This window comes from Psittacula echo, assembly GCF_963264785.1.
Source record: "Psittacula echo genome assembly, chromosome: 12".
In the NCBI taxonomy this organism is placed as follows: domain Eukaryota; kingdom Metazoa; phylum Chordata; class Aves; order Psittaciformes; family Psittacidae; genus Psittacula; species Psittacula echo.
In genome coordinates, this window is record NC_137747.1 from 9514732 (window position 1) to 9539422 (window position 24691).

Consider the following 24691-nt stretch of genomic DNA (forward strand, 5'->3'; position numbering starts at 1 on the left):
ATCCTGCTGCCAAGCCCTGGGGTGAGGGCCGGGCTGGGGCACACCGGGATGGGCCATGCCATGAGCAGCCGTTCCCCATTCCCGCGGGTGACGTCCCTGCAACACCCGCCCGGCTGCGGCCGAGGGTGTTTCATGAAAGGAAGTTCCTGCCCCGGGCCCGGCTTCCTGCAGCGCTGCCGCAGCCCTCCCGCTGCAGAGGGACGCGGACGCACGCCTGGCCCCGGATGATGTCCCATGGCCGATGTCCCTCGTTGGGGGTTGCAGGATGGAGCCCGGGCCGCAGCGTGGGCAGCAGATGTGGGGTGACTGGCAGCAACTTCTTTTTTCTCTCTGAAGATTTCCATATGCAAACCCTGTGCAGGAGAGGCCCTGGCTGCTTCCTTCGATGCTCCAGAGCCAGAGCACGGACTGGGTCCGGCTGTGCCTGCCCACCATGGTGGGTGTCACCGCAGGGCCCTTTGCTGCTGCTGTCTTGTTCCCAGCTGCAGGGGTGCTCTGGCTGAACCAGAGCAAAGGCTGGAGAGGGGACCTGGGATGATTTTGGCATGGGAACATGAGGGCCAGGAGAGCAGGAGCCCCATGCCCTGCACCCCACTGTGCCCTGCACCCCATCACGGGACAGTGCTCAGGGGTCTCCTCTTTCCCCTCTGCAGGGGTGGAGATCCAGGCTCACCCCACACCAGCCTGGGCTCACCCCACGATCTCTGCTGCCAGCCAGGGACCACTCTGGGGTGTTGGACCCCAAATCCTCCCGAACCCTCCAGGGCAGCAGGGCTGTGGGGGGCGAGCAGGGCTCTGGCACCCATTGGGAGGACATAAAGGGGACCCTGCTCCCATCACAGGGCCAGGATGGGACGGGAAGTCCCTGCGGGTATTACAGGTGCCCTCGAAAGCCTTCGGTCGGTGGGGGTCCCGCTTGGAGCAGGAGGTCCTGTTCTGTGTGCAACGGGATCCCCGCTCCAACCCCGGTTTGGGACCCCGGGGCCGGGACACGCGGTATCAGCCGCGCCCCCCGGTCGGGCAGCACCGGCGGGACAGGGGCGGGGCCTTACCGGGAGAGGCGTGGTTTCACCGGCGGGTGTGGATTTACCGGGGAGGGGCGGCGGGAGCGCAGCCGGGCAGAGCGGAGCGGAGCAGCGGTAGCAGCAGCAGCGGAGACCGGGAGAGGGACCGGGACCGGGACGTGACCCGGGACGGCAGCGCAGGTGAGAGCGGAGCCGAACGCGGGACCTCGGGAGGGGCGGGTGGAGCCCCGGTGCCGGGCAGCCCGGTGGGTCCTTCCCTGCCTCCGTCCAGCCGCTGCTGCCCCGGTCCTGCTCCCTGCCGGCCCTGCTCAGTGAGGCGGCCCCGGGTGCCCGACGGGAGGCGGTGGCAGCGGTCCCGGGGTGTCCCGGTGCAGTCCCGGGGATGTGGTCCCTGCCGGTGTCCTTGCAGGGGCCGCAGGGGACCCCCAGAGCTGTTTGTGCTTTGCAGGGCTGAATGAGGCCCTGCCACGGGCAGCGGGGCTGGGCCAGGCTTTGAAACACTGGGAAGGACGAGGAGCGACTGTTGGGTGGCTGGGAGGCGACAGCAATGTCCCTCGGGAGCCATGCAGCAGGGACAGCGGTGCTGAGCACATCGCAGGGTCTTGCTCAGCCCCGAGCTTCCTCCTTCAATGTCACCCTGGGCACCTTCTCCTTTCCCTGCTCCGAGGTCTCCCCCGGACAAGGGAAGAGCCTTTGTGGGGTTTCCCCCCACTCGGTGCTCTTTGCAGCCGTTTCCCCACGGGTGTTTCTTGGGAGCTGCAGGATGCTGAGCACTTGTGTTTGCCCTGGGCTGGCGCTGGGTGCGGAGCCCTCGGCTGTGGGAGAGCCCCACTGTGATGGGGTCCCGCTCAGCAGAACGCACCAATCGGCTCTCACCCCCCGTGATGCTCAGTGCCTGCATCCCGGGCTGGGGAAGGGCTGTGAAGCTGCTCCATGGCAGCCGCTGTCACCTGCCCAAAATGTGCCTCCTGTGGCTTCTCCTTTCTCTGCACAGGGAGATTCCTTTTCCCCTTCACATGCTGGGCACCCCGGCTCACTGATGGGAGCAGAGCCCTCCCTGCCCATGGCAATGCGGCATCACAGCCCCGTGCCAGGCGCCCCATAGCAGGGGCTGGAGCGGGGCTTTCACCTCTGTCGCAACAGCCTCACTTCCCCTCCCCTGGCTCCAGGATGGGTTGCGTGAAGTCAAAGGAAGCTGGTGTCCAAGAGAAGATAAAACCCGACCCTGACCCCAGCCCCAGCCTCCAGCAGGGCCACTACGTGAGGGACCCCACGGCCACCAACAGGAGGGTGAGTGGGAGCCACCGGGTGAGCTGGGGGCACAGGGCTGAGCCATCGTGGGGCTCAGCCCCACTCCCCATCAGAGCTGCCAGCACCAAGAGCAGGACTGGATGTGGGTACCAGCAGGGGCTTGGCCATGGGATGGGAGCCTCGTCTGTGCTGGGGCAAAGCAGAAAGTGATCCTGATGGGAATCAAGGAACCATGGAAAAAGGGAGAGGAAAATGAAGGTGCTGGGAGGAGACAGAGGTGCTAGTGCATTGGTGCGCTGGGTGGTGCTGGTGCTGCCCCTTGGGTGCCCACTTGCGCCTCCTTCTAGGGACTGAGACCCCCCCAGGGTTTGAATCCCTGCTTTATTCTCACCCCTCTGCTTTATTCCCACTTTCCAGAGCAATAACGTCCCCAGCGTGGCCGTTCCCCTGCCTGAGGATGGTAGGTCTGGGGGGGTGAAAGTGGATGCATGGGGTGGGAGGGTTGGGTCCTCTCCAAGCTGGGTCCAGCGCTGCTGGTCCAGGCAGGATGGGAGCTCTGGGCTTCCTCGAAGGCCAGACGTGACCGTGGCACAGTGAAGCTGGAGGCACTGGGTGCTGCGGGGGTCCTGGCTGGTGTCCTGGTTGTCTATGGCAGGGATGGGTTGCCCCGTCCCATCCCAGCAGGGTGCCCAGGGAGCTCCCTCGCTGCAGGCTCCGGGGACGCTGTGGTGCTGGCGCTCTATGACTACGAGGCGATGCACGCCGGGGACCTGAGCTTCCAGAAGGGGGAGCGGCTGAAGGTGCTGGAGGAGTAAGTGCTGCAGGGCTCCTGAGGGCTCCGTGGCCCTGCTGGGGTCTCATTATGGAATTTGCCCTGGAGCTGCCAGCAGTGCCCAGTGCCATGGGATGACCCAGGGCAATTTCTGTCACAGGTCAGGGGAGTGGTGGCGAGCGCGGTCGCTGGTGACGGGGCATGAAGGCTTCATCCCCAGCAACTACGTTGCCCGAGCTGACTCGCTGGAGACAGAGGAGTGAGTCTGGCCCTCAGTGGCACATCCCGGCGCCATGGTCCCACATTGTGGCTGTTCCCAGCCCTGCCCCACGCCAGCCTCAGCTCCCCAGCCCCATTCTGTGGTTCCTTCCTTTCTGCAGATGGTTTTTCAAGGACATCAGCCGGAAGGATGCAGAGCGGCAGCTCCTTGGTCCCGGGAACGTGATCGGATCCTTCATGATACGGGACAGTGAGACAAGCAAAGGTCTGGAGGGTGCCCATGGCGGTGGCTCTGCTGGGTGATGGCACCGTACGGGATGGGTGGTACAGGGGATGTGATGCCCTCACCCTCCCGGGACAGGCTGCTACTCGCTGTCAGTGCGGGACGGGGATGGCGCGGTGAAGCATTACAAGATCCGGACACTGGACAGTGGCGGCTTCTACGTCTCCCCACGCAGCAGCTTTGACACCCTGCAGGAGCTGGTCCAGTACTACAAGGGTGAGCTCTGGGGTGTCTGGGTCCTGCATCCCAGATGGGGCTGTGACCCTGAGCTGAGCAGCTGCGGGGCAGCCAGGGGCATGCAGAGGCCATGGGGCTCCTGCCCATCACCGCTCGGCTCCTGCTGTGGTTCCATCAGGATGTGCAGTGAGGACTGGACCATCCCTGGGCGCAGGGGCTGGCTTTTGCTTTCTGTCACATCTGGGGGTGTTGGTGTCCCTGAATGTCCGCAGTGCCCAGGACCCCCTGACCTGGGCTCTGACCACCAGCACAGGGCAGGGCAGAGCAGTGCTGTAGGGGCCAGGCTGCAGTGGCTGGTGTCCAATGTGTCCTCAGGGTTGCAGCAGGGTGTGTGATGCCAGGATGTGCCCTGTGGCCATGGAGGCTGCAGTGGGCTCCAACATGAAGCACTCTGTGAGAGGGACCAGCTGATGGCTTTGGCTGCTCCCCGCAGGGCAGAGCGATGGGCTGTGCCAGAAGCTCACCTACCCCTGCTGCGTGCCCAGACCCCAGAAACCCTGGGAGAAAGATGCCTGGGAGATCCCTCGGGAGTCACTGAGGCTGGAGAGGAAGCTGGGAGCCGGGCAGTTCGGAGAAGTGTGGATGGGTGAGAGTGGGGGAGGCAGCTGAGAGGAAGGTGAGGGTGGTGGTGAGGGATGAAGGGTGAGGGATGGGAGAGGAGATGGAGGGGTGGAGGAGGCAGGGAGGGAAGGACTTGCAGGAGGAGCAGAGGGAAGAGGAGGTGGCCTTGACCTTCATGCAGGGACTACTTGAGGCTGGGTCCATGGGGACAGCCCTGGGCTCCAGAATCCAATGCCTGGGCACTGGGAATGGTCTGTTGTGCATCTCCCAGCTACCTACAACAAGCACACCAAGGTGGCGGTGAAGACGATGAAGCCGGGCAGCATGTCTGTGGATGCCTTCCTGGAGGAGGCCAACCTGATGAAGACGCTGCAGCATGACAAGCTGGTGAGGCTGCACGCGGTGGTCACCAGGGAGGAGCCCATCTACATCATCACTGAGTTCATGGAGAAAGGTGATGCCCACGTCCCTGCGCCGTCACTGGTGGTACCCGGGGATGGTGCAGCAGTAACCAGCCCCTCCTGCATCCCTGGGGTCAGCCATGGGCTCTGTGCTGGCCCCTGGGACACCGAGAGTGGGTCCAGCTCCTGCCATGGCACATTTGAGGGTGCTAGATGGGGGGATGCGGGGACAGCCCTGCGAGATGGGGGGATGGGACAGACTAGGAGGGCACCTGCAGCGGTGCTGCTGCTCATCCCAACCCATGGTAGTGGGATGGGGGCTCAGGTGTGCCTCCTGAGTGAGTCACCACATTGTGCTCGGCTCCCGGGGCCCTGAGCCGCTCCCTCCCCACTCCACAGGGAGCCTCCTGGATTTCCTGAAGAGCAGCGAGGGGCACAAGCAGCCGCTCCCGAAGCTGATCGACTTCTCCGCACAGGTGAGGAGGGCGCAGACCTGCCCCAGCTCCCCCTGCGCTGGGAATGGTGAGAGAGGAGCCCAAGATCTCAGCTGGGATTGGGCAGAGCCGGGTTGGACCAGGCAACACCGGGACAGCGGATGCAGGGGAGGAGGCGGCTGCCTGCTCAGCATCCCCTGCTGCTGGGATGGTTACCTGCAACCAGCCCCCTGCGTGCAGCAGAGCCACCCAGTGCTACCCTCACCGTGCCCCGGGCAGGACCCACCTACAGCTGGGTTAAGCTCTGTGGTTTAGCAGGAGATCTACAGCACGGTGCTGTTGTGTTCACGGTGCCTGGGCATGGTTTCTAGAAGGAACGTGCTGTGCTATCCCACAGGAATGCCGCCGGGAGGGCTGTGGTTAGGTACAATCAGCTCCCTGCCAAAGGGCTGTCAGGGGCTGCGGGAGGCAGGAGGACTCCAGGGAAATCTCTCACAGAGATTTTCAGGAGCTGGTTTGAGCGCGGCACATCCAGCTCCATCTGCACGGCCCCTGTCCTGTCCCTGCTGCTTTTGCAGTGCCCCCAGGTGCCAGCCAAACCCGGGGACCCTCTGAGCTAAGCTTGGTGCTGCTATGAGAGGATTCATGGAGGGTCCTGAGCAACAGTGAAGCAGGGACAGGAGCTCAGACCCTGCGGGTTAGCCCAGGTCCCCGCCTATGGGGCGGCTGTGCCAGGGCTGCAATGAGCCCTGCACTCCTGCACCATCTGCTCCCAGGAAGCTGGCTCCTGCAGGCAGCCCATCCCTGCTCCGGGGGGCAGCTTCCTGCTGCTCGGAGAACACAGGCTGAAGAGCTCCCCTGTGCAGGCAGCAGGGCTGGCACCCAGGCTTATGCTGGGGCTGAGTCACTGTGAGCACGGCAGTGTCAGCGCTCATGGAGATAATCCTGCTCCTGCAGCGCCTGCTTTCTGCTGTGCTTTGTGTGGGGAGCTCAGAGCCACTGCACCTTACCCTGGCTGGGCAGGCGTGATGGGGATGGGGGGTGTGTGTTCCCTCCGGCTGCTCCAGCCCCTTCCCCTCACAGATGCTGGTAGCATCCAGCTATGGGATAATTTGGCACAAATGGGGTCATCTCTGCATGGATCAGGGCTCCCCACCCTCCTTGAGAGACCCAGCACCGTGCTCTCCTGCCCTCACTGTGGAGGCTCTGCAGTGCTGCTGATTCAGGTCCATTTGCTGTTCCCTTGGTGTAGGGAGGGAATCACTCCCTGCTCCCCTGAAGTTTATGTGTGTAGAGACTGGTCTCGCGTTGTCTCTGAACAGAGGATGATTTACCCCCCATCTGCACAGCCAGGGATGAAGCACTTGCACCTTGTCCTGCATCATCCTCAAACGTGCTCGTGAACACACCGGCCCCTCAGCTGCCACTTCTTGCTGCCTTTCTGCCGCAGGGTGGTGCTGGGCCGGACACCCAAAGCCTGACCCCTTCCCTGCACACAGAGCAGGTCCCACACAGCAGGGTTAGCTGCTGCTGCCTCTCGGTTCCTTTCACCCCTCCACCAGCGCTGCCCACAGGAAGCTGAACTCCTTCCCTTCCCGGTAACCCCCCCATGGAGGGGGTTGTGTCAGTTCAAAGGCCTCTTTGCATGTTGTGTTCCCCCTTTGTGCAGATTGCAGAAGGGATGGCTTACATTGAGAAGAGGAACTACATCCACCGAGACCTGAGAGCTGCCAACATCCTGGTGTCAGCGGCACTGCTGTGCAAAATTGCGGACTTCGGGCTGGCCCGAGTCATTGAAGACAATGAGTACACAGCCCGGGAAGGTGCGGGGGGTCCTGGCCATGCTCTGGGTGCTGAAGGGTTCTGGGATTCCCTTGAAGTCATGCACCAAGGCCCCACCTCTGTGCAAGGCCCCTCGGGGACACACTGTGTAACCGGGCAGAAAAGGGAAGTTCCTCATTTGCATCACTCCACATCTTCCTCTTCTATCTGTTTGCTTCTTGTTCCCCATATTTCCCCACCAGTTTCTCAGCACTTGGGTTACAGCTCACGTTTCCCATGGGATCTCTTTGCCAGGTGCCAAGTTTCCCATCAAATGGACTGCACCAGAAGCCATCAACTACGGCTCTTTCACTATAAAATCAGATGTTTGGTCCTTTGGGATCCTCCTGACTGAGATCATCACCTATGGGCGCATGCCCTACCCAGGTACCTTCCTTCAGGGGGAAATGCTTCTGTACAGGGCAAGTAAATGCTGCCACAAACAGGCTGTGATGGCTCTAAGGTGGCAGAAAGGGCTGTTTGGGACATTATTGGAAGGAATGGCTCTTTAAAGGCTCAGCAGATGGAGAAGCATAGTTATGTATAAATTTCATAGATAAAGGCTATTATAATTCCCGCCTGATTCGCTCAAGTGGGTACAAACCTGCATGCCACAGCTCACTCAGCACCTCAGCTGTCTGCATATTTCCCTGACCAGGAGTTGCAGTTCCCCCTTCCCAGCCCCTCTAAACCTGTCCTTTTTCTTCCTAGTGCCATTGCCCAAAGGGTGCTTTAGGGTTTTTATTGCCTTTTAAAGAAAGCAGTGATAAATCAAGCTCCATTCACCAACCTGCCCTGTTCCTCCAGGGATGACGAGCGTGGAGGTGATCAGGGCGCTGGAGCATGGGTACCGGATGCCCCGCACTGAGAACTGCCCTGAGGAGCTCTATGATGTTATGATGAGGTGCTGGAGGACCAAACCTAAGGATCGTCCCACCTTCGAGTACGTGCAGAGCATTCTGGAGGATTTCTTCACTGCCACAGAGAGCCAGTATCAGCAGCAGCCGTAACGCAAGGAGCCTGGGGAAGGCAGGGGATCCCCCTCACTATGCACGCTGCACTGATGGCAGTGAACACAGGCTCTCTGCTCTTCCCATCCTACTTGTGATCTGCCTGCTCCCACCCTCCTCTGTCAGCCTGGCCCAGGAGCTGGAGCCTTCCTGCTGTGGTTGGGCTGGAAGCGGGGAAGGAGGAAGCCAGATGAAGGGAGATGTGACCCAGGCATGCACCTTGTGCCTTTCACACGTGCCTCAGTGGCCTCAGCGCCGCTGCTCCGGGAAGCACTGGCTGGACAGTGGGTGCCTGCACCAGTGGCATCACACAAGGAGGGCCAAGACTGGGCCTGTTCCAGTTGCAAAGAGACAAACACAAGTTGTTATCATTAATCTTACCAGGCTGTTTGCAGAAGTAGGTTCTTCAGCTGCACTGGCCCAGTGCATCGCTCCTACGCTCCGGGTGCGCTGCTCAGCACCCATGTCCCCTGGTCCCTGTGTGTCAGGGGAATCCCAGTGCGTTCCCATGGGATGTGTTGCAATGAACCCCTCAGCTCCTCCTCATCCATGCTCCTGGTGTTTGAATGCCAAGCGCTGCAGAGCCCCAGCTCCCTCCTGGGGGGCCGCTCATGGTGCCTGCTCTGCACAGGGTAGCCGGAGGGAGGCTGCACTGGTGCAGATGAAGCCAGATCGAGCTTTGCTCCACTCCCAGCTGTGATTTAACATCGGCCAGGGACTGGCAGCCTCAGCACCGGGCCGGGCACCCCTTGCACTCACTGTATGTTGTTACTTTCAGTGTTTAATAACGGGTTACCTGGGGAAAGGGGAGGAGCAGCACTTGGTTTCTATGGGATTGTCCCGTGTGCCTTCCAGCAGGGCCTTTCCTGTCATTGCGTTTTCCTTCTACATGGAGGCAAAGTCCGGTGCTTCTGAGCTTTAGTGCCCACTTTGGAGCTGCTTTCTGTAACCAATGAAGTAGTGATCAATAAAGCCCTCACCTTGTGGCCATTCCTCCCGTGCCCCAGCCCGGGCCGCGGACGCGGCGACGCTGGGAGCGCTCAGCACCTCTGGGAGCGGGACAGAGGGGTCGGAGCGGAGGGACCGCAGGGTCGGTGCCGCCCCCAGCCCCACAGCTGCAGTGCCCGCACCGGACATGGCGCCCGCGGCGTCGGGGCCGCTCTCTCCGCGAAGGCCGCTGCCCTCAGCAAAGATGGTGGCGCTGCTCCCCTGTCCCCCCCGCCCTTCCCCAGCCGGCTCCTCTGGGCTGGTCCCGCTGGACACCGGAGCTGTGGCCCCGGCCCCGCTCGGCGGCAGCGCGGGGCCCGGCCCGGCCCCTGGAACTCCGCCGCTGGGCCCGGGGCGGCGCGGCCTCTGTCGCCATGGCGATGAGCCCCGCGGCTGACTTCCGCTGACGTCACGTGCATCCCGACACGTGGATCGAAGATGGCGGCGTCGGCGGCGATGGTGAGTGTGGCGGCCCGGGCGGCCCGGCTCGGGCCCGGCTCCCCTGGGGCCCGCTGGGCGCGGGGGCTCCGGGCCGGGCGGGCTCCGCGCGGCGGAGGACGCGGCTCCAGGTCCGCAGCCCCGCCAGCCCCGCGCCTCGTCCCGCCCGGCCCCGCGGGCTGCTCTGGGCCCGGGCCGCGGAGCGCTCCCGCGTCCGCCCGGGGCCGTGCAGCGATCGCGCCTCTCCCGGGGGTGTCCCCGCGGCAGGGGCGGCGGCCGGCGGTGGCACCGGGGGAGGGCAGGGGCGGAGCGGGGCCCGGCTCAGCCCTGCCCGGCCCCACGGCGGCAGACTCGGCTCCGTGTGCTCCACTCACGGTGCTGTCCGGGCAGGAGGGACCCGGCGCGGGGGGAGTGGGGACTTCAGGCGCTGTTGGCTGCCCCGAGCACCGGGGCGTGTTCTGCTCCCGTGCGGTTCTCTGCAAGGGGAGCGTTGGCTTGCACCGGGTGTTGGTGTGAGGCAAAGGGCTGCTGTGCGGTTTTAACAAGCGTTCGGCAGTGAGAGCGGCTGCTTCGCCTCCCCACATCTCAATTACTATTATTGAGTTATTCTGAGTCCTTGGTGAGCTGGAGATGTTTCCCATGGGGATTTGCTAAGGTAGGAGAGCATCGGTGCCACCTCACAGAGGAGAAAACGAGCTCTGAGATGTTAATTATCTGCCTGAAGTCTTGTAGACAAATGGGTTTTCCTCCTTGCTTTCACAGAAAGATGTTTCCTTGATGTCGTGGTGCAGAAATAGCCGCATGAATAAAGGATGTGTGCTGATACAAGGGTCGCTGCTGGCTGCGATAGGTGATGTGAGGTGGCATAAAGATCGGCAGAAACTGGAAGGGAGGTTGGAAGAGTGGAGGTTTTCATTTATTCTGCTTCAGGCACCTTCAAACTCCACTGGCTTTCTCCCAGGCAGGGAGGAGGGAGAGCCTGAGCGGGCTGGGAGAGCTGGGGATGGTCCTGCTGAGAATTTCCCTGTGGCCTTCTCTGTTGTGGAAGCAGAGAAGGCTGTTACCAGCTCTCGAGGCGTCAAAGGAGCTCTCTGAAATCAGTGTGAATGCAGCACTTGTCTCCTTTCAAAGCTTTCAGGGACTCCTCTGGGTGCAGGGGTGAATGGGGAGAGGCACAAGAAAGATGAGTTTGTCCAAGTAGTTGAGAGCATCTGAGGAGGCAGCGCTGGGGAAAGGGGGTGAGCACCAGGCTGGTCCTCAGGGAGTGCAGAGCAGGTGCCATTAGTGCTGTGTGTGTCCTCTTGGTGCGCCTCAGGGTAGAATGGATGGTACACATGGGAGAGAGCTTCCGTTTGCTCTATTACCTATGGGTCCTTTGTTTCCCAGTTGTGGGTTGTGTCTTTCTTCCCTTTCTGTCACCAGAGTAAAAGCTCCTAGTAAGTGACCAGAGAAGCTGTGGCTGCCCCATCCCTGGCAGTGTTCAAGGCCAGGTTGGACCCAGGGGCTTGGAGCAGCCTGTGCTAGTGGAAGGTGTCCCTGCCCATAGAATGGCTGCAGGGAAGGGCTGAGTTAACGTCTTCTCAGAGCCAAGTGCCAAAGTTGATCACAGAAATAGATTTCAAAGTCCCCCCCGAGAGACCCCACAAACACCAGGGTGGTTGCTGCTGCCCTCGGAGGCTGGATGTGACAAGTGTGTGTGCCAAGGGGGAGAGCAGCTGATGCAGGAGAGGTTGATCCTGCTTCTGCAGTTGCTACTCTCATTCAGCTTCTTTTCTCATAAGGGTCTCTTGCAAGCTTGTGTCTGCATTTGCTCATATGGTAAAATCATCAGGCTTAGTCCACCCCTATTGTTTTGTCCCCATGCAGCGAGGTTTGTCTTGATCTAGAGTTGTGCACGTTTGGTGTGTTACCTGTTGCTTGGTGTCTGATTTCCTGGCACGTCAGATGTGCGACTCTCAGCTGTGAGCCTCCTGGGTGTGTTTTGAGGTAGAAGTAGTTGGTGAAGGCCACGAAGGTGCCTCCCGCCTGCTGAGGTCGGAGCCTCGCCAGGGCTCTGTGGCTGAGCTGAAGTGGGGCTCTGCCCTGTGAGTTGTGACCTTGCAGGGGAGATAACTTGGCCTGCAGCATCCCCCAGCTGAGCTGATGGCCTGGCCAGGCCCGGGAGGTATGTGCGTGTTTTGGCATTGGGCTGTGTTGTCCTTGCTGAGCTGCTGCCTTCATCTGGAGAAGATGAAACGTGTCGGTCCATATGAAAGCAAAGACCCTGATAAGGAGGGACCCTGGCTTCACCCTGCGCTGTGAGCTGTGTTTTAGGAACCTGCACTGGGCATTTCCTTCAGATTCCACTTCCTGAGCTCCCCACTTGTTGCACGGCAGCAGCATTCCCATCTCTTGCTACCGAATATGTTTTCCTGGCAAGGCTTTCCATGGTCCCCCTCGCGCCTTTTCTGTTGCCGGGTGCTGCCTGAGTCATCGTCATCTGCATGCGAGGAGCCTCATTTCTGCCAGAGCTCATCAGAAATCTCATCTTCCCCATGCATGCAGGTCTCCTGAGCACCTCCCGAGCTCTGGCCTGCTCTTGTCACCCACAGGGGTGGCACTGGTGTGGTTTTATTGGATGCTGTGCTGGATGCCTGGCACTTCAGTAACAGAGGGAGCAGGTCAGTGGCTGCCCTGGAGCGTGATGTAGGGCAGGAGTTGTGGTGTCCTTCCAGTGCTGCACCTGCCCTGGGACCTTGTCCTGCTTGGTCAGAGTGTCCCAGAGTCCCCTTTTACCGAATGGGACAAGACAAAGTGTAGTGGAGCATGCAAAACAGCTCCACAGTGTTCCGAGGTAGAGCGGGACTGAAGTCCAAGCAGTTTGAAAGAGTGCTGCCCACTTGCTTTCCAGATGAAGCTTTTTGCTGGTTCTGATTCTGTTAAGCTGTGCTTAGAATAGATCTGAAAACCTCCCTGGTAAGAAAAAAAGACAGATCTGATAATTTAGTACTAAACCATTTTTGGAGGTACCTCGTGTTTGCGTTTTGGATACGTTTTACATTTTAACCCCCTGATATTCCTGACTTTTTCCTTTCATCCTGCTCCATTGCAGTAACTCTGGATACTCTGTTGACCCTTGCTGGTGTCTGGGCCAGTTGTACCTTACCAGCCTCAGAATAAGGCAAAGGGAATGTGATGAAGAGGAAGGGGCTGTGGGGCAATAAACACAGATGATCCATTTGGAATAGGCTCTGCAGGCGGCTGCTGGGATCCTGGAGCTCCGTGTGCTTTCCTCTCTGCTCCCTGTGGTATCCAGCTTGTATCCATGAGCCAGCCTCAGGTTTACTTCCCTCCTGGCCTGCCCAGACAGTGTCGGTTGGTGGGAGGTTAGAGCTGAACCCTGGGCCCTGCTGAGCCAGAGCAAGCACGAGGCTGGTGGAGGTGGCTCGTTCCAGTTTTGCTTGGTCAGGCTGATTCCTCTCCCTTTCCCGTCTATATTTGTCTTCCAGCCCTGATTGCCGAGCTCCTGCTTGTCGGTGGGAGGGCAGTGGGTCACAGAGCTGCTGGGGAAGGCAGCAGCTGGGTTTACAGTGACTGCAGCATGAGCTCAGGAGGCATCCCAAACCAGACTCAGGGTTTCTGTGGTTGTCCAATGGTGCCGTACACACAGGGGGGTCAAGAGGCTGGGCTGGAGCCTGTAATACAGTGAGATTACACCAGAGCTGCTGGTTGAACCCAGCCAGGATACTGCTGTCTAATACTCTTTAAAGCTTGTTTTTCATCTCACAGCTTTCCTGCTGTGCTGGAGGGGGCTGTCACCTCTGGTGACAGGGGGGACCGAGGAAGCAGCGAAGTATGCTACTGGGTTTGCTGCTGCTAGTGTACGGGGCCTGGTTTGTGTTGGAGCCCCCATGGAGTTGAACCTTCCAGCCTGACCCATCTCCTCGCTCCCTGACAAAGGGGTGGAAGCTTGTTTTGCCTTGTTACTGAGCTGTGCTCTAGCCTGGATGGGAGAGGGAAGAAGAGGGGAGCAGTGATGTGACCACTTTGTGGATGCAGCGAGTGGTTATCTCAGTGTCAGAGCTTACCCTGCATTAACTCCTGACGTGCAGAGCTGGCAGAAATCCAGCCCCAGGGCTGTGCCCCCTTTCTCTGGCAATCCCTGGAGTTTCTAACACAGGCGTGTTGGCTGGGTAGGAGTGGAACACTCAGCTGACAGCCCACTGCATGGAGCGTGGTACAGAAGTGGCTGAGCAAAGCCAGTGTTTTCCTAACTCAGATGAAGAGGCAGAGAGTGGAAGGGGACTCAATGAGAGTCACAAAACAAGTCAAGGATAGCGCTTCTGAATTCAGTTTGTGTTTGATCACTTGAGTGCAGCCTTCCCAGCCCTGGGATGAACACGGTCGGTGCCATTGCCCATCTCTGATGTTCTTCCATGTTTCTGTTGTGCTGATGTTTCTTCTCTCGCAGGAAAGGCTGAGGTACACACTGCTCCTGCTGTTGCTGCACAGTACAGACTCCTTCTATGTACCTGGGGTAGCTCCTATCAACTTCCGCCGCAATGACCCTGTAGAAATTAAGGTAGGATGAACTCAGATGGAACTGTTAGTCTGCCTCTTTGGGGTTTTCTTGTGTTTTCTTCTTTATATCGTAGCAGATAAGTGGGACTAGGAAGTCAAATTTGGGGATCCTGGTTCTAAATTGGGGGCAGGTACTTTCTGTTTTTCACAGTCATCATCTTACCCTGCAGTTCACAACATGATTCTCTTCCTTACTTCTGAAATCTACCCAATTCCTTCAGCAGCTGCACCAGAGTCCTTGAGATGTGGCTCTTTGGCAGCCCTCTTTCTCACCATAGCTGTGAATTTATCAGAGGCTTTTCTCCAGCATTGTACTGCCTCTCAGTGCTTTTAGAGGGTGGACCTTCAGGGGAATGATAGAATAAAGAAGTGGTTTGAATCAGACCTTTTCAGTTCCCTCTTCTACCTGCTTATCTGCTTGGCTCATGTTGTGTCTTCGAGTCCAGTGAAGTCCATGATAAGCCCTTTCCAAGTGCAGGTGTTTGTCCTTGAGCAGATCTTGCCGGCCTGGCTGGCTGCAGAGCTGTTCCTGTGCAGTGTTGCTGGTAGGGAATGATGGAGCAGGAGGAGGCCAGGCTTCCTTTCCACACATCAGCAACTTGTAGCCCATTTCATTTATTTCTCTGAAGCTGTGGCCTGGCCTCAGCAGAATCCAGCCCCTGTGGGAATTCTGAGGCTGGGGCTCCCACAGGAAGCACAGCTCAGTTTTCTCTTTGGCCACAGGCTGCCAGACGTAGGCTATTTTTAAGCAAATGAGACTTGCCTGTGGCTACAGGGAGCTTCCCAGCAGAGGGGGCATTAGAATGGCTGTTCCCAAAGGGATTTCAGGAGCCAAATGCTTCCTCAAGTGATAAGGCGAGTCAGCCACTGCCAGCGCTCTTCCAATAAGTGAGCTTGGCAGCGTTACAGATGCTTCTGGTCTTCAGAGCAACCGTGGCCTTGGCTATCGTGGTGCTTCTCTGCACTTCCCTTGTGGCATGTGATTGGTGGGAGCTCTTCAGAAATGCCTGGGGTTGGTCACCAGCCCTTGTCTTCCTGATCTGATGGCTCTGGAGGTAAAATCTGCCAGAGTCTTCACATCACAGGAGGCCCAACCCCTGCAGCCAGCGTGACCTGGTTGGTTTCTTAGGACCTAACTGCACTTGCGTATGAAATGTGGCTCTTGAGTCTCTTTTGAGGTTTTTGTTGTTTCCTAGGACTCCACTGAGTCATAAATTTGTGAAGCCACTCCCCAGTGCTTCTTCCTTCAAGTGTTCCTTTGTGAATGAATTGCTACTAAACCGTAGCGTAGAGAATGTGCAACAAGGAACTGTGCAGAGGAAAGGGAGTTGGATCTCTCCCAGGAACATCTGTCTCCTTTTCCATTATTGAACAGCTTCAAAAGTGAGCTTTAGGGGAGGTGTCTTGTATCAGCTGCTGGCTGGTGCTGAGAGGGGACAGAGAACTCGGTCCTTTCATGGGGGTAATCCTTCTGTTCTTCCTGCAGGCTGTGAAGCTCACCAGCTCCCGAACCCAACTCCCGTATGAGTACTACTCCCTGCCCTTCTGCCAGCCCACCAAGATAACATACAAGGCTGAGAACCTGGGTATGTGTCTGCTGAACAGCGCGTTGCCAGCAGTCAGTGGGCTGCCGTTCATGAGCTGTGTGAGGGTGTTTACAGGATTAAAAGCAATTGCAAATGTCATCTCTAATAAACTGTCTGTGGGGAGCCTGCTTCCTCTAATCCATGCTGTGCTGGCTGTTTGCAAACTGGGATTTCGCTGTAGTGGAAAGGGGCAATGCCTTTCCTCATGGAGGGCTTGTAACCTGCTGCACAAGTAGTGCTTGATGCTTCTGACACAACAGCTGAACTGTCCTTCAGTTTGTCCTTGCATCTGTGCTAACAGAGCAGACGTGCTGCCATCATTCCTGCTTACACTGCTCACCCTGGGCAGGATCCGTGCTGAGAAGCCTGGTGGTCTCCAACCCTGCTCTTGTTTTCGTGTTTTGCAGGTGAGGTTCTCCGAGGGGACCGAATTGTAAATACCCCTTTCCAGGTCTCCATGAACGTGGAGAAGAAATGTGAAGTTCTGTGCAACTTCCCCAACAAACCAGTCACTCTGACAGTGGAGCAGAGCAAGCTGATCGCCGAGCGGATCAGGGAGGATTACTATGTCCATCTGTGAGTTACCTCAGGTGTGGGTCTGTGTCTGTGGGGACTCGGTGCTGTGGCCAAGTCTCATCTGGAATCTCTGTTTTCAGCATCGCTGATAACCTCCCTGTGGCAACACGGCTGGAGTTTTATTCCAACCGTGAGGAAGAGGAGAAGAAGAAGGAGAAGGATGTGCAGTTTGAGCATGGATACAGGCTTGGCTTTATGGATGGTAACAAGGTAGAGAATCCAGATGCTGTCTGAGGGATGCCTGGAGGGGATTGGGGTGTCTGTCAGGGGGTGTTAGAAGTCTGCCAGGGAGTATCAGAGTTGGGAATGCAACCAGAAGCTCTTACAAAGAGTGGAAAGATGAGAGAGAGGTCTCTCACTGGAAGAAGGGGGTGGCTGCCACGTGGTTGGGATGTGAGATACAGTGATGTTTTTCCGGCCAGAAGCAGACCAAAGCATTGTCCCTGGTGCTTGGGGTGGTTGAGGTGTTACCTTTTCAACATCTCTGTTCACTCCTCTTGTTCCTTTAGCCTTGAAAAGCATTAGCCTGATGTTGCTCTGTAGCACAATGTATCTGGGAACAGTTGGAGTCTTTAGTTTCCTTTACTGAAGCTGCTTTCTGAACTCATTCCTTCTAAACCTTCCCCGTTCCTCCCTTGGGGTGCTAACGCCTTATTTAATGTTGATCTGTTTCAGTTCTACCTGCACAACCACCTCTCCTTCATCCTTTACTACCACAGAGAGGATGTGGAAGAGAACCAGGAGCACACCTACAGGGTTGTGCGCTTTGAAGTCATTCCCCAAAGTATTAAACTAGAAGGTAAGAGGCTCTTCAGGAGGGGCACAAGGGAGAGAAGTGTCTTGTAGGGCCAAGAGCTGAATGCCACTGGTGTGTCAGAGGCCTAGAAATGAGAGAGTCCAAATTACAGGATAAATAAAGCCCTTTGTTATTAAGGAAGTGCCAACGAGAGAGATCCTTGAAACGGAATCCATAGAAAATTGAATTTAAAAGTAAAGGCTGGGAGGAAAACACTCCTACGTGAGTGAGCTCAATGGGAAACGTGTGTTGAAGGGAAGTTGCTCATAGTGTGTGGCATCCCTCTAGCAGCAGCAAGCTCTGCTGAACAGGTCTTGTTTCCCAGCATATCATATGGAATAGGGGATTTGTTCCCTGTCTACATCTTGGTTTCTGAGCCTCTGGCTTTGGTTAAGAGAAGTTTTTCCCCTGTTTGGAGCAATTAAGGAGCACATTATGGGTGCCTGGGATGAGGATGAGCCAGGCGGGAGGTGGTCCGGAGGGATGGGCTGGCCTCCGGATCTCCGGTGTGCCGTGTTTTCCCTTACAGACTTGAAGGCTGATGAGAAGAGTATGTGCACCCTGCCTGAAGCTACAGGCTCTGCCCCTCAGGAAATAGATCCTTCTAAGGAGAACCAGTTGCTCTTTACTTACTCTGTCCACTGGGAGGTGAGGAACAGAAGCTGCTTGGCAGCTTGCGCCCTGCTCCACATGTCTGTCTGAGGTGTGGTGGGAGACACTGGGAATGTGCTGGTGTTAGAAGGACTTTGCTGTTCTTTCAGGAAAGTGACATCAAATGGGCTTCCCGCTGGGACACGTACCTGACCATGAGTGACGTGCAGATCCACTGGTTTTCCATCATTAACTCGGTTGTGGTTGTCTTCTTCCTTTCAGGTGAGTGAGAACTGGGGAGGGAGAAGCCTTTCTTATTAGTGTGCAGGGAACCTCCTGTAAGCCTCAGCTGCAGGTGCCTTGAGGGGATATGGCTGTGTGTGAACCTGGTCAGAAGGGGCAGGAAACAACCATCAGCAGATGAAACTTCCTGTTCAGGCAGCACCCCTGGAGTCAGACAGTTTTACCCACTTCTGCTCTCTGAGTAGGGCAGGTGAGGGAGTAGAGTGTGGTTAATGCCCAAGTTGCATGTCCATATTTAAGGAAAAAAAACCCGAAGTGCCCCATTCCTGCTGGAATACCACCCCACTGCTCCCTGGGGTTTGTTTCTGTCTCTCTGAAGGCTGTGGAGATGGGTGATGACTCAAGGCCTCCTGTCCTAGCCAGAACTATGTGTTGGTGGGCACCGTGTAGCTGCACATCATGAGAGCAGCACAGCCATGCAGGAGCCTCTGAGCCAGCCTCACTTTGTGCTTGTTTCAGGTATTCTCAGCATGATCATCATCCGCACGCTCCGGAAGGATATTGCCAACTACAACAAGGAAGATGACATTGTGAGTGTGTGTTCCAGGGGCTGGGAGCAGAGAGGGTGGGAAGCACAGATGAGGAGGGATCTAGGATGAAGGCTTGGATGTCTTGTCTCTTTCTTTGCCCCTGTTTCTTTGAGCCCTGGAAACAGGAGGGACAGTTGTGTCACATGTGGTCAGGACACCTCTGGCTGTCTGTGTACAACAGCAGTTCAGGTTCAGGTGTCTTCAGACCTAAGCAATGACTGCAGACAGGTCCCTGAATGTGTGCCCTGGCACTGGCAGTTCTGGTCTTAACTGTTCTAAGCTCAAGAGGAAAGAAGTTTCTTAACCAGAGTGATAAAGTTCTGTAGAAGAACCAGATACAGGGAAATAACCTCAGCCTGGCTGCAGTAGGACCTTAATTTCCACTGGAATATCGCACCTGAATAACCTTCTTTTTCCTGTTGTTGCTACAGGAAGATACGATGGAGGAATCTGGTTGGAAACTTGTCCATGGAGATGTCTTCAGGCCTCCGCAGTATCCTATGATCCTCAGCTCTCTCCTGGGCTCTGGCATTCAGCTCTTCTGTATGATCCTGATTGTCATCTGTAAGTGGCAGGAGGTGCATGGGGTGGCTGTAAGAAGAGGAACGATGCCTGAGGGTGTGTGTAGCTCCCATTGATGCTCACCTGGGCTGGAGCGGGGTCTGTGCTCAGTCTCTCAGTGGCACTTCCCAGCTGAGGCATCTTTTGTCTCTCTATTTCCTGTAATCAAGACACAAACCCTGGGTCACAGTGGGCTGAGAGACTCCTGCACGTGTGCACTTTACCCCAGAGCTGCACCTGCTCAGATCCCTGGGGAAACAGGCTAAAGCTGGGGCTTCCTCCCTCTGGCCAGTGCTGGAGGCTGTGGATGTGCTGTGCTTTAAAGGCAACGAGTCCATGCAGATGGCAGGCTCCAGGCAGCTGTGTTCTGCATGTGGAGAGGCCCCTGTTCTCCAGGTGCTGGTGAGCACACAGTCATCAGAGCCACGGTTCTTTGTCCTCTGCCTCTGCAGTTGTTGCTATGCTGGGGATGCTGTCGCCCTCCAGCCGGGGTGCGCTGATGACTACAGCCTGCTTCCTCTTCATGTTCATGGGGTAAGTGCTTCCCCTGCTTCCCCCAGCAGTGCTGTCCTGCCTGCCCTTCTCCCCAGCAATGAACACTGATTTTCTCTGTCTTGAATTGTTGCTGTCCAGGGTTTTTGGAGGGTTCTTTGCTGGCCGCTTATACCGGACTCTGAAAGGACATCGATGGAAGAAGGGAGCTTTTTGTGTGAGTCTTGTGGTGCTCTGTGCTGTTTACCCAGGTTTGCTGATCTGTGGGTAAGCTCCACGTGTACCTGTGGGTATCTGGGCACGGCCTGGCTGTACTGCAGAGATGTGGTGTGGGTCAAGTCCTTGTAGCTTTACGTGAAAGGGCAAACACCAGAGCACGTACTACAGCACAGCAGGAGGATTGTGTGAGATCCCCCCTGCAGCCCTTCCACTGCCCCTTAGTGCTAAGGAAAAGGGCTGCTTCCTCCGTGTGTGCCTTGTCCCACCAATGGGCCATTAAAGAGAAACATCTGCTCCATCAGGGCTTTCTCTGACCCTGTGTTGCTCTTGCAGACAGCCACCCTGTATCCCGGCGTCGTCTTTGGGATCTGCTTCATCCTGAACTGCTTCATCTGGGGGAAGCACTCCTCTGGAGCGGTGGGTACCTGCACCCTGCGGAGTGGGAGGAGGGTGACTGGGCTGTCAGGGATCCCTTGGTGTCACCGCATTTCCCCTGATGCGGCTGTCAGTGCAGCGGGTGACCAGAGGATTGGTCTGGCTGTGGTAACTTCAGTCTCCAGGGCAGGTTGAGCTCTCAGCCACACGTTGTGACTCTTGGTGTGGTTCCAGGTGCCTTTCCCGACCATGGTGGCCTTGCTCTGCATGTGGTTTGGCATCTCCTTGCCCTTAGTCTACCTGGGTTACTACTTCGGGTTTCGCAAACAGCCCTATGACAACCCTGTTCGGACAAACCAGATTCCCAGGCAGATCCCGGAGCAGCGGTGGTACATGAATAAATTCGTGGGGTGAGTGAGTAGCGGCTGGTGAGTTCAGGCTCCTCCCCTCGGTCTGCTTGTGCTGCTGAATGTCGCCTTCTGCTGGTCTCTGGGCACAGCCAGATGGCAGATGGGTTTCCTTGAGCAATGTGATACCAGAGCCATGGGCAGGACTGGTGCTTCTGGCAGTGGTACGTGCTCAGCTGTGCCAGTTATGGTGTGAAACTTCTTCTGGTGCCCTGGGGCTGCAGAGCTTCTGCTGGAAGTGCTCTGTGTGGTCACAGGGGACTCGCAATGGCCGGACAGTCGTATTGTGCTGCTCATGATCTTTCTCTCTTGTTCTGTAGGATTCTCATGGCTGGAATTCTGCCTTTTGGAGCAATGTTCATTGAGCTGTTCTTCATCTTCAGTGTAAGCGTTTAACCCTCTCTGCTCCTATTCAGGATCCGTCTTGTGCCAAAGCTTTTGAAGGGAGGGGGTTTCTCCTGGAGTAGTCTCCAGTTCCTGCCCTGGAATAGGGCAGCAGCAGGTTCCTTTCAGGCTGTTTCGGAGAGAGCTGGGCTGTGGGTCTCTGGAGTGTTTTCTTGCTGAAGGCACCTGGAGGTGTCTCAGGACACTCCTTGGTGCTGTGAAGGACAATGGGAGGGCTGAAAGGTGCTGTAACATTATGGCAGGGAGGGGTCCTGGTCTGGAGGCATTCCCTGAGCTGTTCCAGCTGCTGCTTTTTTATGGACAGGGAGGAATTTGCTGTTCCATTGCTGGGGGACGGAGGGAATGAACAATTTACCCCAGAGCTGTCTTTGGGCACCTTTTTGCAGCCAGATTCCTCTGAATTAACGTTGTGAAATGCATTAAACCTGCAGCTCCATGAGGCCTTGTTTTGCCTTGGGTTAACTACTAGTGTTAGTCTCATGTTTGCTGCTTAATCTCAGTAGTGTGGAAACAAATCTTGTGTTTTTGTTCCAGGCAATCTGGGAGAACCAGTTCTATTACCTTTTTGGCTTTCTCTTCCTGGTGTTTATAATCCTGGTGGTATCGTGCTCCCAGATCAGCATTGTCATGGTGTACTTCCAGCTCTGTGCTGAGGTGAGAGCTCCGTGTTTGTAGGTTCAGTCGCTCAGCTCACGTTAGTGCTGCTGCTCCACAGAAAGCCGGTGCAGCCCGGCCTCCCAAGTGGGGTTGTTGTTAACCCCTTTGGACCTCAAGGAGGGAGAACTGAAGCTACTTGATACCTGCTAGGCTGGAAACTGTGGCTTCATCCCAGGAATTCTGCTGGGAGTGGGGTGTTTTGAGCTGACGTCTCTTCCCAAAGGAACTATTTTATTCTATCCACATAGAAAAAGAAATGCATGGCCACAAGTGAGCAGTGTTCCTCAGTAGCTGTGATCTTCACTGCCAGTTTTTTGTGCTCTCTGTTTGGAAACACTTCTGTGACACAACAGTTCCCCAGCTCCAAACTGGGTTTCCTTTGAGTCAGGGAATCATAGAATGGTTTGGGTTGGGAGGGTTAAAGCTCATCTGGTTCCAACCCCTGCCACGGGCAGGGACACCTTCCACTGGAGCAGCTTGCTCCAAGCCCCTGTGTCCAACCTGGCCTTGAAGGAAATGGGTGTTCTGCCTGCCCCAGAAAGGGCCCAGCTCCCTGGGGCAGTGGCACAGAAGGCAGCCTGAGGGGTAATGATGCTTTCTGCCCTGTCAGGATTACCGCTGGTGGTGGAGAACCTTCCTGGTGTCTGGAGGCTCTGCCTTCTACGTGCTGATCTATGCGGTCTTCTACTTTGTGAACAAGGTATTGTCCTTCTCCTTGTACGAAAGTGCCGCCTTTCTAGAGGAGACTGTTGGATTTGGGAAAGGACAAACAGAGTCCTTCCAGAGGGGGGAGAGGGTTGTAGTGCCTGGGATCCCTGCCTGTGGGCGTTCCCAATCCCTGCCTTGAGGGAATCTCTTTTCAGTTCCCATCAAAGTGGAGGGATTCCTCCTGTTGTCCCCTTGCAGAGGGCACTGCCTGGTTTGGGGAGAGAACTCCTGTTACCTCTGCTTGATTTTGTGTGTTTCTTCCTCTTGTTTTAGCTGGATATCGTTGAGTTCATTCCCTCCCTACTATACTTCGGCTACACCACCCTCATGGTCCTGTCCTTCTGGCTCCTCACTGGCACCATTGGCTTCTATGCAGCCTACATGTTTGTCCGGAAGATCTACGCCGCAGTGAAAATAGACTGAAGGTGCAGAGACCCAGCAGGAAGCAGACACCTGAACGTGTGTCCTAGGAGCCAAGGGGACATCTTCTCCCAGCTCTTTTAAGGAAACAAAATCCCATGGGAGAGTGACAAGAGAAATAAATAACTCTTCGTTTTTGGAATGTAACTTTGGCACAGTGTACATGGATTCTGGGCTACTTCTGGGGGGAAGAGGGGTCTGTAGATACCTTACATTTTAACTTTATTATCCTGTTCCATATTTGAGGGAGTTTTTTAGCAGAGAAATATCCCTCTGTATAAGTAAACCCCTTTTTTTGCTAATTCATCCTTTTTTTTTATGTTGATGACGAATGGATTCGGGACAGCAATGGAAACACTTGTGAAGCCGTTTTCTTCCAGCCCCATGGGTACTCTAGGATTCAGGGAGACTCTTCAGACAAACACCAGACTGGGTTTCTTTCCTGCCTTTGTGTCTGCACAGAAGAGGGAGCTTGACTATGGCAAAATCCAAGGAGCCTGAAGGCTCCAGAGCCGGGCCTTTGGCTTGTTTACAATTGAATGGAGGTGCCATTTGGAGCCTGGGAAGTGCAATTTCACCCTGGGAGCACTTGGGAACTGCAGCCTTCAGCATCACTTTTCCCTCCCTCCAGCCTGGGCTGGCAAAGGCCACTTCGGATGCTCCACTGCTGGGATTCCCCTCGCTCGGGTGGCGCAGCCGCTGCAGTAGGACGGAAGTGACATGGTTGTGCTGGTGCTGGAGCCAAGGACTGGGAGGAAGCACGAGGTAACTACAAGGGTTTGTTCTGTCCATGGCTCTGCTTCGGGAGGTTTCCTTCCTGGGAGCCCCTGCAGAGCCCTGCAGAGACACGGCTGCGCCGCTGCTGTCACGTCAGTGCCAAGCAATGATGCAGTATTGGGCCTGAGGTGTGTGCAGGGAAGGGCCCCAGGAGCACTCCCGTGGCCAGGGGTGGGCTGGCTCCCTGCCTGCCCTTGCTGCTCCCTCCTCCTCCTCTTAGATTCTCTACCTCCAGGGAACAGAAACGCGGGCTCCCCTCAGCTGTGCTTTGTCCTTCTCCACAAGTGATGCAGGGCTCAGGATGGCCAGTGCGGGCTGTCCTGCGCTCTCCTGCAGCTCCTCTCTTCCCATGGCTCCGTGCCCGAACCAATCCATGGGAAGCTCTTTCTGAAAGAGGTGAAAGGTGGTTTCTGTTATTTTGGTCACGTAAATGCTCTTTACCTGTGAAAGGTCCCAGGTCACAGCAAAGGCTCCCTCCAGCCCAGAGCAGCTGGTTCACACCGGGCTGCAGGGGAGGTGTAGTGACATCTATAAACATTGTGCTCCTTGCTGTTGTGAGCAGCAGGGTCTCCAACCAACCAGGTGACACCCAACCAGAGCTGTCCTGAGCCCCCTGTTCCCAGCACTGATGTGCCCTGGTGAGGGCTCGGGGGCTTTTTGAACCCCAGTTGCCAGAAGGTTCCACCAGGTCCCCTCAGGTACCCATCTCTCACTGCTGGGGAGCCAAGTCCTCGGCACCGACTCTTCCAGCCTTCCCTGATGGCTTCTTTGGCCTCCATTGTGCCAAAGCCTAATCCATCAGGAAGCAAGGATGGGAAGAGGGAGCAGGGGATGCCTGAGCCAACTGTGCTGTGGAGTCTGTGTCGGTTCTGATTTGAGATCCCTCTCTAGCTTTTGGTTGATTTTTCTTTCCCCCTTTTCCACCCTGCCCCAGTGGAGGGGCTCTGCAAGCAGCGATTTCATTTCTCTCCCTTCCCCAAAGTGTTTTCTCTGTATTCTTTGTAATTTTTAATTAATGTATGTATTCTCTGTGTCCTATTGTAAATAAATCTGCCATTGTCCTGTTGTCCTGCTCTCTGCCTTCTCCTAAACCACCTCTGGGGATTGCCTTTTCATCAGCACCCACGTGGTCTTTGACGTGTGGCTTCAGCAGCAGCAGAGCCTGCAATGAGCCTGGTTCTCTCTTTTTTCCTGGTAAACTTGGCTGAGCTCTAGGCCTCTCCCTGTGTGGCACATCCTGTGTGCTGCTGTGCACCTGGATCAAGCACTTGGATCTGTGTCTCGCTGGG

The 24691-nt window shown here is 56.6% G+C and overlaps 2 protein-coding genes across 3 annotated transcripts; both read left to right on the forward strand.

Annotated features, from left to right (window-relative positions):
• The first annotated feature begins 1118 nt into the window (after positions 1–1118).
• On the forward strand, positions 1119–8023 carry HCK (HCK proto-oncogene, Src family tyrosine kinase). The gene is made up of 13 exons (XM_080628016.1): positions 1119–1205; positions 2195–2315; positions 2694–2736; positions 2988–3087; positions 3209–3307; positions 3429–3532; positions 3629–3766; positions 4221–4373; positions 4620–4802; positions 5149–5225; positions 6853–7006; positions 7260–7391; positions 7812–8023. Exons 2-13 carry the CDS (start codon positions 2196–2198, stop codon positions 8012–8014), a joined length of 1506 nt encoding a protein of 501 aa, XP_080484142.1. The 5' UTR covers positions 1119–1205; position 2195; the 3' UTR covers positions 8015–8023.
• A 1416-nt stretch (positions 8024–9439) lies between these two features.
• Positions 9440–24430, forward strand: TM9SF4 (transmembrane 9 superfamily member 4; the record flags this gene model as incomplete). 2 transcript variants are annotated; one of them, XM_080627574.1, is made up of 18 exons in its annotated part: positions 9440–9460; positions 13890–14000; positions 15486–15585; positions 15993–16161; positions 16242–16371; positions 16837–16960; positions 17487–17605; positions 17719–17830; positions 18311–18381; positions 18813–18945; positions 19395–19476; positions 19576–19651; positions 19987–20070; positions 20263–20438; positions 20756–20819; positions 21375–21494; positions 22108–22197; positions 22479–24430. In XM_080627574.1, 18 exons carry the CDS (start codon positions 9440–9442, stop codon positions 22626–22628), a joined length of 1932 nt encoding a protein of 643 aa, XP_080483700.1. In that variant the 3' UTR covers positions 22629–24430. The 2 variants fall into 2 exon arrangements, with proteins under 2 accessions (XP_080483700.1, XP_080483699.1); XM_080627573.1 differs by lacking the exon at positions 9440–9460 and having other exon boundaries at positions 13761–14000.
• Between the last annotated feature and the right edge of the window lie 261 nt (positions 24431–24691).

Excerpts from the sequence above, each read along its gene's own strand:
- HCK (XM_080628016.1), top strand. The coding sequence starts at position 2,196 with ATGGGTTGCGTGAAGTCAAAGGAAGCTGGTGTCCAAGAGAAGATAAAA. Across the intron at positions 2,316-2,693 it reads CCACGGCCACCAACAGGAGG|AGCAATAACGTCCCCAGCGT; the intron begins GTGAGTGGGAGC and ends CCCACTTTCCAG. Across the intron at positions 2,737-2,987 it reads CGTTCCCCTGCCTGAGGATG|GCTCCGGGGACGCTGTGGTG; the intron begins GTAGGTCTGGGG and ends CCCTCGCTGCAG.